The 14,791-nt window shown below is 32.0% G+C and overlaps 1 protein-coding gene across 1 annotated transcript; it reads left to right on the forward strand.

Moving 5' to 3' along the window:
• The first annotated feature begins 1,798 nt into the window (after positions 1 to 1,798).
• On the forward strand, positions 1,799 to 14,545 carry LOC8270756 (ras-related protein RABF2a). The gene is made up of 7 exons (XM_015717568.3): positions 1,799 to 2,060; positions 3,846 to 3,923; positions 4,002 to 4,169; positions 8,480 to 8,528; positions 8,797 to 8,870; positions 13,688 to 13,781; positions 14,071 to 14,545. Exons 1-7 carry the CDS (start codon positions 2,022 to 2,024, stop codon positions 14,169 to 14,171), a joined length of 603 nt encoding a protein of 200 aa, XP_015573054.1. The 5' UTR covers positions 1,799 to 2,021; the 3' UTR covers positions 14,172 to 14,545.
• Positions 14,546 to 14,791: the final 246 nt, after the last annotated feature.

The raw sequence follows: 14,791 nt of genomic DNA on the forward strand, positions 1-14,791 counted from the left end.
TACCAACCTCTTAAAGACGTTAGATTATGTCTATAGGTAAAATTTTACTTATAACTTTAGATAGTACATTAAATCACTGTCATAGAATAATCACGGTTACTACATCTAAATCGCGCTCGCAATTGGTATACACGATCATGACTTCTCTATCGTGGTCGTGATACTTAAAGGTGCAATGACTATAACTCACGCGGCACTTCATGATTCGCTATGTCAGAGATAACCTTTGGTGGTCTTTCAAATGGATATGAAAGTCACGGTCACCATATTTTGTGTTGCGGTCATGATCACCTAACTAAGATAACGGAGGGGGAGCTCTTTGCCTTTCTGCTTCAAAGAAAGAGCTGGGGATATTTAAACAAGAGCTTCAGCTTCACCCAAGAGTTCAGAGTCGACAAAAGGAATCACAGCTGAAATCTACCAATACCAAGTTTCGTTTTCTCGAGAATTTTCGTTGCAATCACTTTTCCCTTCATAAATCAAATTGAAATCGAACAACTTCAGAAAATAAAACAACGTGTTTTTCATCATCAAAAGGAAAGTCAGAAGGTAATCAGCTTACTCAAGAGTTCTTGCTTCTAGACCTGAAAAGAGCTTATTCGATTCCGTCTGTTGCATTTGGCCATTTGAAAACAGCTTATTCATGCCATCTTTAAGGTAGCGAGCCCCATCACAATCGCGATGGTGGTCATTATCTTTATTGGCCATTTTCCATTTCTCGATGGTGATCTCCTTGCTTGTGATCGCGATCTCACCTTTGCTTCAACGACTATAGGAATATGAATTTTGTGGTTTCGATATACTGATGACAGTCGCAACTTAAGAGGCAGAAATGAAGATTTATTTAAGGCAAAGATGATTTCCTTCAAAATGGATACTTGAGAAACAACATTACTACAACTCAATTTTATTGTCAAGGTCAAAATCAAGACTGCCTAAAATCATTAAAAGACTTGGGCTAACATAAAGGCATGTAAACTTCAACTGTCTTAGTACACTTGTGATCGATGATCATCGTCTCCGCCACCATAAAATTTGCACATCTCAAGGTTCATAAATAGACAACTAAAATATAACTTTGAAACATCAAATTTTTCTTTTTAAAGAAAAATAAGAAACACTTGACTCATTGATTACTTACTATTATATGGAAAATATTAAATAGAGAGAGGACAACTATGCATTCCATCATTACCAACAACAATAATAATGATTATTTGATGGGGTAGATTGAATTTGTTGTGTTTGGTTGATTTTGGAAGCCACAACAATGAATATGGATAAGTGGCACTATAATATATATATTTTTTATATTTAATGGGTTAGATTGATTTTGTTATTAATTTTATTAATTTTATTTTAAAAAATAATAAAAAAGAAGACATGTGTCATTATATTATTAGTTATGTTATGCTGATGTTGTATGTCAGAATGATGTTTAATTCTCTAAACATAAAAAAGTTTAATCGCATAAGATGCCGCTTAATGAAAAGGATTTTACAGATATTTTAATTAAAATTCAGAAAATTTTATGATATAAATTAAAAATTAGGGATGCCATTGATATATAGGGAAAACATGAGGGTCTTTGTGTAATTTAGCAGTTAAACAGCCAATAGGGAGGAAGAAAAAAGGAAAAATTGAAAGTGGGAATGAAAAGGAAAAGAAAAAAAGGAATGCAGTGCAGTATACGGACGAAGAGAGAAAAACGTCAATTTGAACGGGGTCAGTCCTCACCACGTGGAAAATACAACCGTAATTTCGAAGAAAAATAAAACAAAAATAAAAATCGCAACCAACTTTCGTAGAAGCAAAATACCAATAGCTTTCTTTTAGTAGCGAGTTTTTGTTGGAGGAGATAAATAAATAAATAAATTGAAAGAGAGGGGTTTCATTTTCATTATAATTCCTAAGTTCTTCCCTCTGCCTCTGTTCCTTTCTTTCAGTCAACGCAATACCGATCGCAATTAGGAAGAAAGAAAATCTCTTGATCTGATCGTCACCGCTACTATATCACGGTCATGGCAACTGCTGGAAACAAGAACATAAATGCAAAATTGGTGGGTTCATCATTGATTTCCTTCTTTGAGCTTTTCTTTTTTGGTTTTCGTGTGTAATTCCGAGAAGTTTAATCCTATCATTGATTATGTCTTATTTGGAATGCGAATTCCGATTTTAGTTTTGCTTATTTTATAGAATTTTGATCCAGCCTTTTCTCTAGTGCAGATTCTGATGCGAGTTTTTTTAATAGTTGTAATTGTTATTAAGTTATGCAAGAATTTTATTTATTTTTGATATCTGTCCGTTTCAATGTATTACTGATTGAGCTGATATTGGCTTGATTTTATGCGCCCTTTCCTTTTATTTCAATAAATTTTCATTACTTTTAATTTTCTCTGTAGCTAATTCTGATTTTGGTTTGCATCAACTTTCTAGGATCTTGTTTGGTTTGTGAATTTCTCAATTGGTCCGAGTTTACCTTTGGTGATGATGACTTTAATGTCATAGATAACCAGTTCAAGTTCTGATATGCTACTGCGGGTTACTTCTAACTGCAAATTTTGAAGTAGGAACTGAACTGAAGTCTACTTGGTCTTTAATCTAAAATTTGCATGTATAAAATTCTTCAAGTTGCTTTTGCAAAGTTATATTCAGTAACTTAGGTGAAATCAATTAAACGAGGTTCTTCAATTGAATGACTACATAGCTATCTGTATCTTTTTCTTTCAGAAGTTTTAATGCTTAAGCCTTTAATTTTCAAATGTTAAGAAAAGAGAGAAGAAAAAAATATCATTTCCTGTTCAATGACTTTATTGTGTCACATCTAGACAGTTTATGCTGATGTGAAGATTGTGGAATTCTTGTTATCTTGGCATCGGGCCATCTTAGGTTTTCCTTATCTTAAATTTGACAATAATTCTGAACACACTTAGCATATTATCTTTATTTTTTCGATGATTAATTCTTTCCAAATGCATTGTCAACCAAAGAGCTTCCTCTGCTAAAGCTGAGGATTGCTCAACTTTTTTGTACAAATATACAATGAATCAATTGAAGATATTGAATTCATGATCTATTCATCAGCATCAATTACCTTCAATGACTAGTTCTGAACATGACAGAAAAGCTCAAATCAATCTTTTATGTAATAGACATTTGTAGTGAATTAAGTTAAAAAAGCTCACAAAACATGAAAGATGGTAGTTGTGAAAGTTGAAAGTCTGGGGTGTAGAAGCTGGATAAGGATTTCAAAGAAAAGGAGCTTCTTTTTTTTTTTTTTTTTATACTGGTAATGGCTGTTACGGCATTTTTGGTTGGTAAATAACTGTTATTTGTTTACCTTTCTTGTTATCTATAGGACGTAATGGTAGTGCCATGTTCAAAATCTGTTAACCAGTGATAACATACAGCAGTTAATGAATCCATGGATCTCGTCTCAACTTCTTGTCTTCAAATAAGCAAAGAACATTAACATGTCTGTCCCTTTTGAATGTCGTCAATGGTAAATAATTTGTTCTTTTTCATATATGGTCCTCCTTTTACATGTCACAGGTACCCCATTTAGTCTCAGAAATATGTTTTATCTTAACTGGATGCAATTTCTTAGAAAAATTTGATGTCTATGTGAATTGCGTAGTCACCATAGTTGTTTTTATATGTAGTTTATTGTGCTCCAGGCTTTGCTTTATGACTAGCACTTATTTGAGTATTTTTCTGTTCATGTTTGGGATGCCATGATTGGCATATGTATCCGGTGGATGAACTTTTGGACTATATGATTATGATTTTTTCTTTTTATTTCGTACAGCTATTCATTTTAATATAACGTTTATTTTGTGCATCAGGTGCTTCTTGGGGATGTTGGTGCTGGAAAGTCTAGCCTTGTGTTACGTTTTGTGAAAGGACAGTTTGTTGAATTTCAGGTCGGTTTGTGCATTACAGCAATGTTCAAGTAGTTTGCCTTTGGATTTGGAGCTTGACTATTGTGTTTTGATGTGCAGGAATCAACCATCGGTGCTGCCTTCTTCTCACAAACATTGGCTGTGAATGATGCAACTGTAAAATTTGAGATTTGGGACACAGCAGGTCAGGAGAGGTATCACAGCTTGGCTCCTATGTACTACAGGGGAGCAGCTGCAGCAATTATTGTTTATGATATAACAAATCAGGTAAGCTAAGGCTGACATACTTATTAATGTGGTTCCTTTTATTACGATATAGATTGTAATTATGAAAATGTCGTGGGTAATTTGTCGGATACAACCATAACTGAAACATCAAAATTTTAGCAGTCTGCAGTGTTAGCCTTGAGGTCCAGGTCTTGTGTTCCTGGTATATATTGCTTTCTGATTCTACTATTTGAAAAGAAATGGAAGAGCTCCAAATGTATGCATGTGCTTTTATTTTTCTAGGGAAGAGTTTTCTCCAATTATCTTATCTTGAAGAATTGAAAACTAGGCCACTTTTAGATATTGGTTAATAGGTACCAAAGTTACTTCCTTCTATCGTATAAAGGCCCATGATGTTAAAACTTCTGCATGTACTCAAATGCCAAATGGCTTAGGAAAGTAGAGGCGAGGGCAATGTGCAAGCATCTGCTTGAATAAATTAAAAATGTCATGTTTGATATCTACAATAATGCACATGAGCAATATATATTACAAACTATTGAATAAAGCAAACATTAATTTGATTTATTTAACCTAGTATTGTTAGCTTTATGTCATTTTTTAATTTGATTTTTAACATAATACTTTTTAATGGTAATACCGCCTTTTTCATAACTATGGCTTTGGCATTGTTGTAGGATGCTATTACCATTGAATGAGAATTTACCTATTAGAATTTTAATTCTTAATTATGGAATTAAGAATTTTCTCCTAAAATATTAGTTAGGAAGTCTGAATTTAGTTGTATTTAGGATTTCTATTATCATGAGCGATTATATTAAAAAAGTTATTTTGTTTTTATTCTGATTAGTATTTATTTAGGATTTTCCTAGTTAGTATCATTTTATAATTCTCCCGGTTTAGGATTCGTTGACCTAGTTTTTATTCTATAAGTATCTAGTAATGGTTTCTTTTCAGTTTTCTAGAGTTAAATAAAATTATTGTTATTGTTGAGTTGTGTGACAATTCTCCTACCTTATGTGTGATGCTGAAGGATCTCTTGGGTGTGATGCACAAGTACTTGAGCTTTCCATCTTTCTTTGTAACTAAAATTCCAGATCTGAATCCTGTAATAACAATCAGATTTCTGCTCTCAACTTCTCTTATTTCCACAAATTTAACCATAGAACAACTTACTGCAAATCTATTCTACATCGGTTTGGTATCAAAGCTTCAAGATACTTATAGTTTGATGTTTGATTTTCATCAACAATAGGGATATGCGGTTCAGAAGTCCCAAGTTTTGAAGGAGTTGGTCCTCTTGTACCGCTTTTGAAGCTCTTTAATCAGCCCGATTTTCCTCCGTCCTCCCCCACCCGTTTGAGTCGCGTTATTCTAATTTGAAATAGTTGTGATTGGATTGATTCTCTTGAATCTCACTTTGATTGCTGCAGCTTTGAGGAGGTGCATAAGCTGTAGGATAAGGTTTGCTAAGTGCATTTTCACGGAAATTGCAAAATAATGGTGGAATAGCATTGAGTATGATATGCAAATAAGGAGGCAGCTGCAAATTAATATGTGGCAAGAGGTGTACAAAAAAAGCTGCAGGAGAAATTTGTGCCACCATATTATCAACAAAGAATGCTTGAAAAGGCATCTAACTAAACACATAGGTATATGCCAATGGCTAATTAATTGAACCAATTTGATTAGCATAATTCTTTTCGATGACTCCATGGATCGATTGAATAATGAGATGAGTATAAGATTCGATTACTTGAACTCTAAGATGGATGAATCGCTTAGAAGGTTGCCTTCAAACCCTAGGAATTAAACTTCCGAAACTACTACTAGTCAGGTCCTACAAGAAAAGCCAGCCTTTAGCCTTTAACCAAGCTCATCGAGGAACAATATTTGCCAGTTGAACAAAACCGGCTCCTAAATCTGCATTTGCAAAATGTTTAATATGAATTAATTGAAGTGAAGAAAGAAGATCAATTAGGAACCAAAAGAACCAATTCAACAAGCTGATTGATGCAAAGGAATAAATAATCAAAATCAGCACCCTCAAGCAAGGACAAGAAATTGAACATGAAGAACCAGCTAGGGAAATAAAAAATTTTGAAGAGCGAGCTCCAAATTGACTTGGAAGGGCAAATACTGAAGAGAAAGTATTTGATAATCCAATCTCAGTTGGTTTTATACTCCACATAAATTGAATAGTCAAATTGAGGGAATGAATAATTCAATAGGATTATTTAGAAGTTATTTTATTCCATCCTAAATAGTATTTGTTTAGATTTTCCTAGTTAGTATTAGTTCATAATTATCCTAGTTTAAGATTCCCAATCCTAGTAATCTTGAAATTAGTTTTTATTCTATAAATACTTTGGCTTGTAATAGTTTACTTTCAGCTTCGGAGAGCTTAGTAAATTACATTTCAGAGTTTAATAAAATTACAGCAGTGCTGCTATCTTTGAGTTATGTGACGCAATTCTCCTAACTTAGGTGTCATGCTGAAAGAACCCTTGTTTGTGATGTCCAAATATTTCTAATTGTGATTCCTTGGAGTTTTCTATCTTCTCTTTGCTAACTAAAAGTTCAGATCTGAAGCATCAGATTTCAGTCTTCAAAATCTCTATTTTCTGCAAATTTAACCGTAGAACAGTGTACTTATCTTCTCGACATCTTCATTGTTTATTGTAAGATTTTGCAATTCTTTGAGTAAGGAATCAAGCCAGAACAACTGGGCTTTAATTTTATTTTTTTTTCATAATCATTTTTGTTGACTACATCAAAATCAGGCACAAAATCCTTTTGATCTTTTTCTCCCATTTTCTTTATGATTGCATGCCTTAGGAATGTGGTACCACAAATTAAGAAAAAGATTTAAGTTGCTGCTTTTGGTAAGGTTGCTTAATGACCTTGCATGCAATTGCAATCCTTTTTCCTGAAATTTTTAAAATGACAAAAATGCCTCCAAGAGGTTAGTTGGACATTAATACCAACTAGAATTCTTCTTTTTCTAGTTTGGCTCCCTGCTGGGTGTTAGCACTGGTAGATGGCTTTTGGCTCTTCTGGTTACCAAAATTTGTTAGGCACTGGATGAGTGGTTTTGGCTTCTCCATGGACGATATAGTTCTATTTCAAGCTTCATATTTGTTTATATTAATTGTTTTCCCTTTTTTAGATCAATGTCTGGTTTTGCTCTAAGATTGAGAAGTGTATGAGTCACTTTGTGCTAACCTTATTGGCAGTAGCAGGAGAAATCATCTTTGCAGCTGAAAGTTGGCATCCTACCATAAGTCTCAAGGGAGTTTGGATCCCTGAGATTTGGTGTCTCAGAACATTCTCCTAATTAGGAGGATGTTATGGAGTTCTCTCTTTTAGCTTTCTCCTATTCACATGGTTAATTTCAACTTAGGGCTAGTTTCAGGATTTATTTTGTCAACTTTTTAGTCAATTCACCTGTGCTCCAACAGTTATTCCTTTTTCTTTGGCAAGTCAAATTTGGAAAGCTACAGTGTTCTTCAGAGTAAGATCCTTTTCTACCTGCTAATCTCGTAAGAATTTAATGCTCATAACCTGCTACCAGTATGAAGAACTAAGACACAAAGTGGTCTTCTTATGTTTTTTACGTGCAAGGGACTTGCTGTCAATTCATTAGGTCAATGCATTGCCTCTTGATATATTTGGTATAGCTTCTTTGTTTCTTTTTCTTTTCTGGAGAAAGTGAATTTGTCCAAGTTCTTTAATGGTTTTAAAAGTTAATTTAGAGCTTTTGACAGGAATAATGATGCTTATAAATTATCCTCTTATGCTATTTTTGTACAACTTGGATTGTTTGGTTATAGAGGAATGATTATATCTTGAAGAGTGCCATCATATTTGATATTGCTGTGAGATAATAATAGATTTTGAGAATCAATCCTTCATCTTTTGCAATTTTGTAGCCCTTTCATTTTTGTAGTTCTACAAGAAATTGCTTCTGTGAGAGTGCGATACATTGATGCTTTTTGTTGCTAACAGTGGAATGTTGATCTTCATGAACAAATTCTATGGAGCACGAATGTGCTCTTGGAATACTGTTAAGGACCTAGTTTCGACTACAGGGTACAGGCTTCAGGAAGGTTGCATTTTTAACAAAAAGTTGTAGTATAGATTACTGAAGCATTGCCTTGGTGTGGGATAATTTACATGAAGATATGCAGACTTTGTTTCTATATTTCTACGTGATAGTCACCCTTCATGAAAAATGTTTATATAGTATCTTATTTGTCTTGTTTTGATTTAATGATGATTTTTCATTGTATTGAGTTTGTTAACCTTTATTTAATCATTAAAGTTTCTACTCTTCTATTCTTTTGTAGGCCTCATTTGAGCGAGCGAAGAAATGGGTCCAAGAACTTCAGGCACAAGGTACCTTACATTTTAAGCTAAAGCGATTCCTTTACTTGTATCAGTATCTATTTATCAGCAATTCTGAATACTTGTCTTCATGTAGCATTTAAGAGTCATGCTGGTGTTACGTTTTAATATGGAACATAGTTTGTATTTGAGAAATATTCATTTGATATAGTCATGTTTGTTTTCTCATACTTTGGTGTCATTATTCTGATTAGTAGCTTCATTTGTTATCTCTATTCTGGAAGTCTTTGATCATCCTATTCTGCTTTCTTTCCACAAGGTAACCCAAACATGGTTATGGCACTTGCTGGGAATAAAGCTGATTTGCTAGATGCAAGGAAGGTAGCAACTGAAGTAAGTATCCTGTTTGACTCCTTTTGGGCAATTCTGTTCCCTAGTCGATAATAGAGTGAACTATAAATGTCATTGACAAAATTCACGTTTACATCTTTGTTTCTAAAAAACGAATTAGCTAGTCCTTTGTTAAATATTTATGGTTGAGCATGGATCGGTCCAATTCGGCTATTTATAAATCACCAATGCCGTATCAAACCTCGGTTCTTTTAAAATTTAAAGTACTAGTACCGTACCAAATATAAATGGCACCGTACCAAATTGAACCAATTTTTCAGTTCAATATAATTCGGTTCGGTGCTATTTCCGGTTCTAACATTTAAAGAAAACACAACTTTAAATCTTACCTTTAATCAAACATTAAAAAAATACGATGACATCCGAATGAAACTAGTATGAGAATTGGAATTAGATAGAATCGCAATCACATTCTTGAATAACTTGCTTTGCAAATATAATAATTTAATATTCAAATATAAACTATTAAAATATCTGCTATTGCTAGCATAATAATATTTTGTAGATGACTAGCATTAAAATAAAAAATTACAAACTTTATATAGCACTAAAATATAAGTCCAATTTTAAGTGTGAGAGATACAGCTGGCTTAAGGTCTGTGAATTGAGCACAAGTAAGCTATGAATTGAAATTTGAGACATGCAATTTGCTGTTGTAGTAGATGGTTTTAGTGAAAAAGAAATTAGAGCTTAAGTATATAATAAATTAGTAATATAGTATACACTATACAACGGATATTATATATATATATATATATATATATATATATATAATGTTTTTATAGAATATAAAGTATATTGGAATAGAGTTAATGTATTATAGGTATTATTTATATAATATATATAATTATTAATAAATATATGTAAAAATTTCGGTTCTACGATTTGGCCTGAATCAGTACAAAATGGCTCAGTTCTGATACAATTATTACTAAAGAACTAGTACCATACCGTAATAGTAAAATATTTTCATATCAGTTCAGTTAGGTTATAAAAACTTTCGGTTATTTCGATTATGGTACTTTTCAGTTCGGTTATTCGGTTCAGACGGGAATCGCCGAGATCCATGCTTAGCCCTACCTATATTGTACTTCAATGTTTTAGTCTCAGACATTTTAAATTCAGTAGCTCTTTAGTCCACCATGTATAAGATAGAATAACATGTTATCATACTTTTAGGGCTTAAAAAAGTACTTTCCTTTTCTTTTTCTATAAGTTTGGAGTAAAATTTTGTTTAAAGTTACTTTAATAGAAGGACCAAAGTATAATGAAGATTAAAATTAAGGACAATTCAATTTCTTTTTCTTTTTCTGGTAAAGTGAGGACTAGAGAGTTAATTATGACTAATGTGACATGGGTTTCTGTAATTTACCCTTTATAATATCTCTCGCTACAAATGTTCTCTTAAACACTAAGGAGGGTATATTTAATTAAGACTATTAAAGACTTTTATAGACTTTTTAAGTGAATTACTTTTAAAGAGTTTCATGAATTTTTAATGACTTTTACAGAGTTCATGAATGACTTTCACAGACTTTAATTAAAAAAACTTTGTAGACATTGATAGATTTTTATTAATTTTTGCGAACTATTATTTATCTATTATTCAATTATTTAAAAATAAATAATTTATTCATTTTTTTACTATTTTCTTCTTCCTTTTCTTTTTTATGTGTTTACTTTAAACATTATTCTACATAATACACAAGTTCAGACTTCATTTTATTATTGTATCATTCATATTATTTTTAAATTTGTTATCTTACAACATTAAACACTATTTTTTTGTCAAGACAATAATCTTTTTAAAAAGAAATTGTCATATCACAATTTGTCTCCAATTAAACCACCAAATTTATGTCATATACTCTCTATATTTTATTTATTACTTATTTGATAAATACATAAACCAATAACAATTACGCTTACCAATTATTTGTTAAATATTTAAATCGACAATAATAACGCTTACCAATAGAAACAAATTATCCAAATAATCTTCCTAATAAAATCTAAAAGTCTATATATGGTGGATTGTTTGTTTAAAACAATTATTCTAAAGACACTAAATTCTTTATTTAAAATTCATATTTTTTATGAAGGCCCTTCTTAAAATTAATTTTAAAACTTTTGATTATTTTCTTTTGTATTTGTGAGTACAAGAAAAAAATAATCAATAAATAATTTTTAGCTTTTGAGTTTCATCCAATCTTTTTTATTTTTTAAGATGGAGAATATAGTCAAGAGAAATAAAGATGATAATGCAGGAAATTTGAGAAGAAGAAAGATGAGTTTTAAAAAAGAATGAGTTATTGAAATCTTCAGTTTAAAAAAAACAAAGTTATTGAAATCTTGAAGAAAATTAAAAGAGAATTTTTGAGAATTTTTATTCACAACAGTGTATACAAAGTCATTAAAAGTATATAAAAGTCCATGTCTATAAAAGTCAATGACTTTCCTATCTTACTTTTATAGACTTTACAAAAGTTGTAATTAAATACCCTTCAATTTCGATAGACTTTTTTAAAGTTTTTATAAGTCAATATTGAATATTCCATGACTCATACAGAATCTTTCAAAGTTACTATTGAATACACCCTAGCTTTTAAATTCAATTAAAGTCTTTAAAATTCTTAATTGAATGCACCCTCCTAAAGATACTGCAGAAACTCCATGGGCCTTGAGAGTACTGGGCAAACTATATTAGTGGCCGTATAAGTGGAATTAGAACCTCACTTGCACGAAACTGATTGGATTTTACTAAGGCTTAACCTTTTACATTTATGCATCATTTGATTTCTTTATGCTTAACTGGTGTGCAATTTTGTTCACGTTTCCAACACTCTTCCTCAATTGTAACTGGGTTCGGACTAGTTGTCACTTGCCACATATCTTAGCCTATATGTGTGAGGCTCGATATCATAGATGGGTTTAGCCTCCATTGCTAGCCCAGCACCAATTCTTCAAATACAAGCTCATGATCTTATTTTGGCTATTAAGATCTCATGAAGTTTTTGGAGAAAAGAATTCTTATTATTTATATTTTGATTAGTACAACACTAGATCGTTTTACATATACATTAGGTAATTTGTAGTTCTAGTTCTAACAAATCACTAACTTTTGGCTACATATAATAAAAACAGAATATATACAAAATAAATTAAGGATCTGCTTTCTTAGGGTTAATTAGTAACTACCCCCGAGGTTTCGTCTAATACACAAGTTAGTCCTTGTTTTTATTTATTATATTAAAACCTTTTTGAGTTTTTATAGAACTAACTATTATATCCTCTATATAAGTCAATATAGTCAACAAACTAAGTTGGTAAATTTGAAATTACAATTTGATTCTTGAACTTATTATTAAGTATCAAACTTGTCCAAAAATAAATTTGTTTTTTAATCAAAATAGGATAAAATCTTATTTTTAGCACAAATTAATTGTAGTATCTAACAAACAAGATTACCTAATATTCTTTTACTTGCTTTAATTTTTTATGTAAACTAAGAAAATTTAAATGTGATAAAAATATTTACTTTTAAAATAATATTATTAAATTACTTCATTGACTGCATTGACTTTACACCGGGGGTAGTAGTTTGTTGCATAAAACCTAAAAGGGGTATTCATGTAATGAAATAAAACACAAAGATCAACTTGTGTATTAGACCAAACCTCAATGAGTAAATAGTAACCCATTTCCTTATTTTCTAAAAACAACTTTGATCATATCACCTTTTTCGACATATACTCAAGCTTGCCAAGTGGTTAGGAAGTTGGAACTAAATAACAAATTATTTCTATGGGTGTTTGAGGTGATGGAGGCTAAGTTTGAAAAGAGTGGGATGCCCTTAATAGGATAAATATCAAAATCTGATTTTCTTGAGTTGTAAAATGAAGTTCAAAAATATTTTAAATTAATGCTCAAGTTTCGATGTATTTAGTTTATCATGAGTAATTGAGTTACGATAATTATATATCAGGTGGTAAACTATAAACTGTACTCAAGATGCCTGAGTCTAATTTTGTTGACTGAGCTACTTGAGTTTTCTTCGTTCATTCAGCTACATCAAACTTCTGAATTTAGTTTGACATTTTTCTAGTCGGGAAAAAGAATACTGTGTTTATAATTCTCAATTCTTTTCAGAAGTTAAAAGTAATCACCCCGTTTACGTTATGATATTTGTTTACTATGATCAATCTTGTTCTTCTCTTCTTAACATTTTTTTTTGCTTCACCGTAGTGAAAACATAATTTGAGGCCAGTGAATAAGTATTATTGATGCATAGTTCAACCTTTTATTACTGCTGAACTGCTGGTTCTTGTAATGAAGGAGATTGAACCAAGAAGAAGGATATATGAGATATAATGTCTAAATGATAATGAATAAAATTTTGTGGTTTTAAGATTTTTTCTGATCTAGCAAATACTTCTCACGTTGGGGAGACTTGTTAGGATGATACACAGATGCTTGCCTTTTCTTCTTTCTCTTGTGGCAGGGGCAGGTTGAATCCTTATGAACAATTCTTTTTTGTTTACATGTTGGCTTCTAGATTTTCTCAATATACCTTATTTAATATTATAATATAAGACGCCGAAGGGAAGGGTAACAGAATCACATACAGGGAGTTTAGGCACCAAAGATGGGAATTTATGTACTTGATAGAATATGAGAAGCCTGATAAGAAGGGCTGCATAATCACCAAGTTCATAAGAAGGGCAGCATAATTATCTACGGGGAGTATAGACACCTAAAATGGAACGTTTCCTACTTATCAAGTTCTATTATTGTTGCAGGAAGCTCAAGTATATGCTCAGGAGAATGGCCTTTTCTTTATGGAAACGTCAGCTAAAACAGCAACCAATGTTAATGACATTTTCTATGAAATAGGTATGTTAAATTCAGCTTGAGAATTTGAATATTAGTGATGTTTTTCTATGATAATAACAGGATGAGCTTAAAGGATTGAAGTATTTTGGTTGATGTACGGAAAAACATAAAATAATATAATAGTAAGATGGAGAATAATATCAAGAACAAACAAAAGAACGTTTTGAGATGATTCCGGAAGAAGGCTTATATTGATGAAATTGTGCACACATTGTGCTGTCCTTACATTGTGCACACATTGTCTTGATGAAATTGGTTGTGATTATTTGGTCCTCTATTTTGGTTACAGCAAAAAGACTACCTCGGGTACAGCCATCACAGAATCCATCAGGAATGGTTCTTATGGATAGACCCGCAGAAAGGACAGCAAGTGCATCCTGTTGCTCTTAAGTACTTTTGCAGTTGTGTCATTTCTGCTTGTCTATATCTTCTAAAATTTCTTGTGATGCTCACTGGAAATCTGTGTTTTAGTATTTCCTGGTTCATTTGTGTATTACACATGAAGTTTACTTCCTGGTTCATATGTGTATTACTCCTGAAGTGTACATGAAAGGTTCCTTTTCAACCAGTGAAATGGAATTGAGGTGGCTTCTTATGTAATGAATTGGTTTGATCTTCTGTTCCGAAATTTATCACATATTTAGTGCAGGAGCAAGTAAGGAGTGCTGTGATATTGGTAGATACAAGCTGATTATGACTTGTATCACTTTATGGTTCTGTATGCTTCGTACCTATGCTGAATGACCATGACAGTTTTACTAGTATTTGGTTGTAGTTTAAGATTTTGCAGAGCGGCTTCATTTGTTTTCTTCTAAGATTTACTTGCAGTGACCCCAACTTTGTCAAGCATTTTGGAAGGAAAATGCTTCTACCCCCAACTTATAGGCTTAACTGTAGATTGATAATGACTCAACTTTTTACAAGAAATATGGGTTTCACGAGTAGGGAACTTTAAGAAGAGTCATCTGTTATGTAGTGCCTCCAGACTGGTGTGGAGGAACAGCTCAAGA

The sequence above is a fragment of the Ricinus communis genome, chromosome 4, assembly GCF_019578655.1.
Source record: "Ricinus communis isolate WT05 ecotype wild-type chromosome 4, ASM1957865v1, whole genome shotgun sequence".
Taxonomy (NCBI): Eukaryota; Viridiplantae; Streptophyta; class Magnoliopsida; order Malpighiales; family Euphorbiaceae; genus Ricinus; species Ricinus communis.

Excerpts from the sequence above, each read along its gene's own strand:
- LOC8270756 (XM_015717568.3), top strand. The coding sequence starts at position 2,022 with ATGGCAACTGCTGGAAACAAGAACATAAATGCAAAATTG. Across the intron at positions 3,924-4,001 it reads GACAGTTTGTTGAATTTCAG|GAATCAACCATCGGTGCTGC; the intron begins GTCGGTTTGTGC and ends TTTGATGTGCAG. Across the intron at positions 8,529-8,796 it reads CCAAGAACTTCAGGCACAAG|GTAACCCAAACATGGTTATG; the intron begins GTACCTTACATT and ends TCTTTCCACAAG.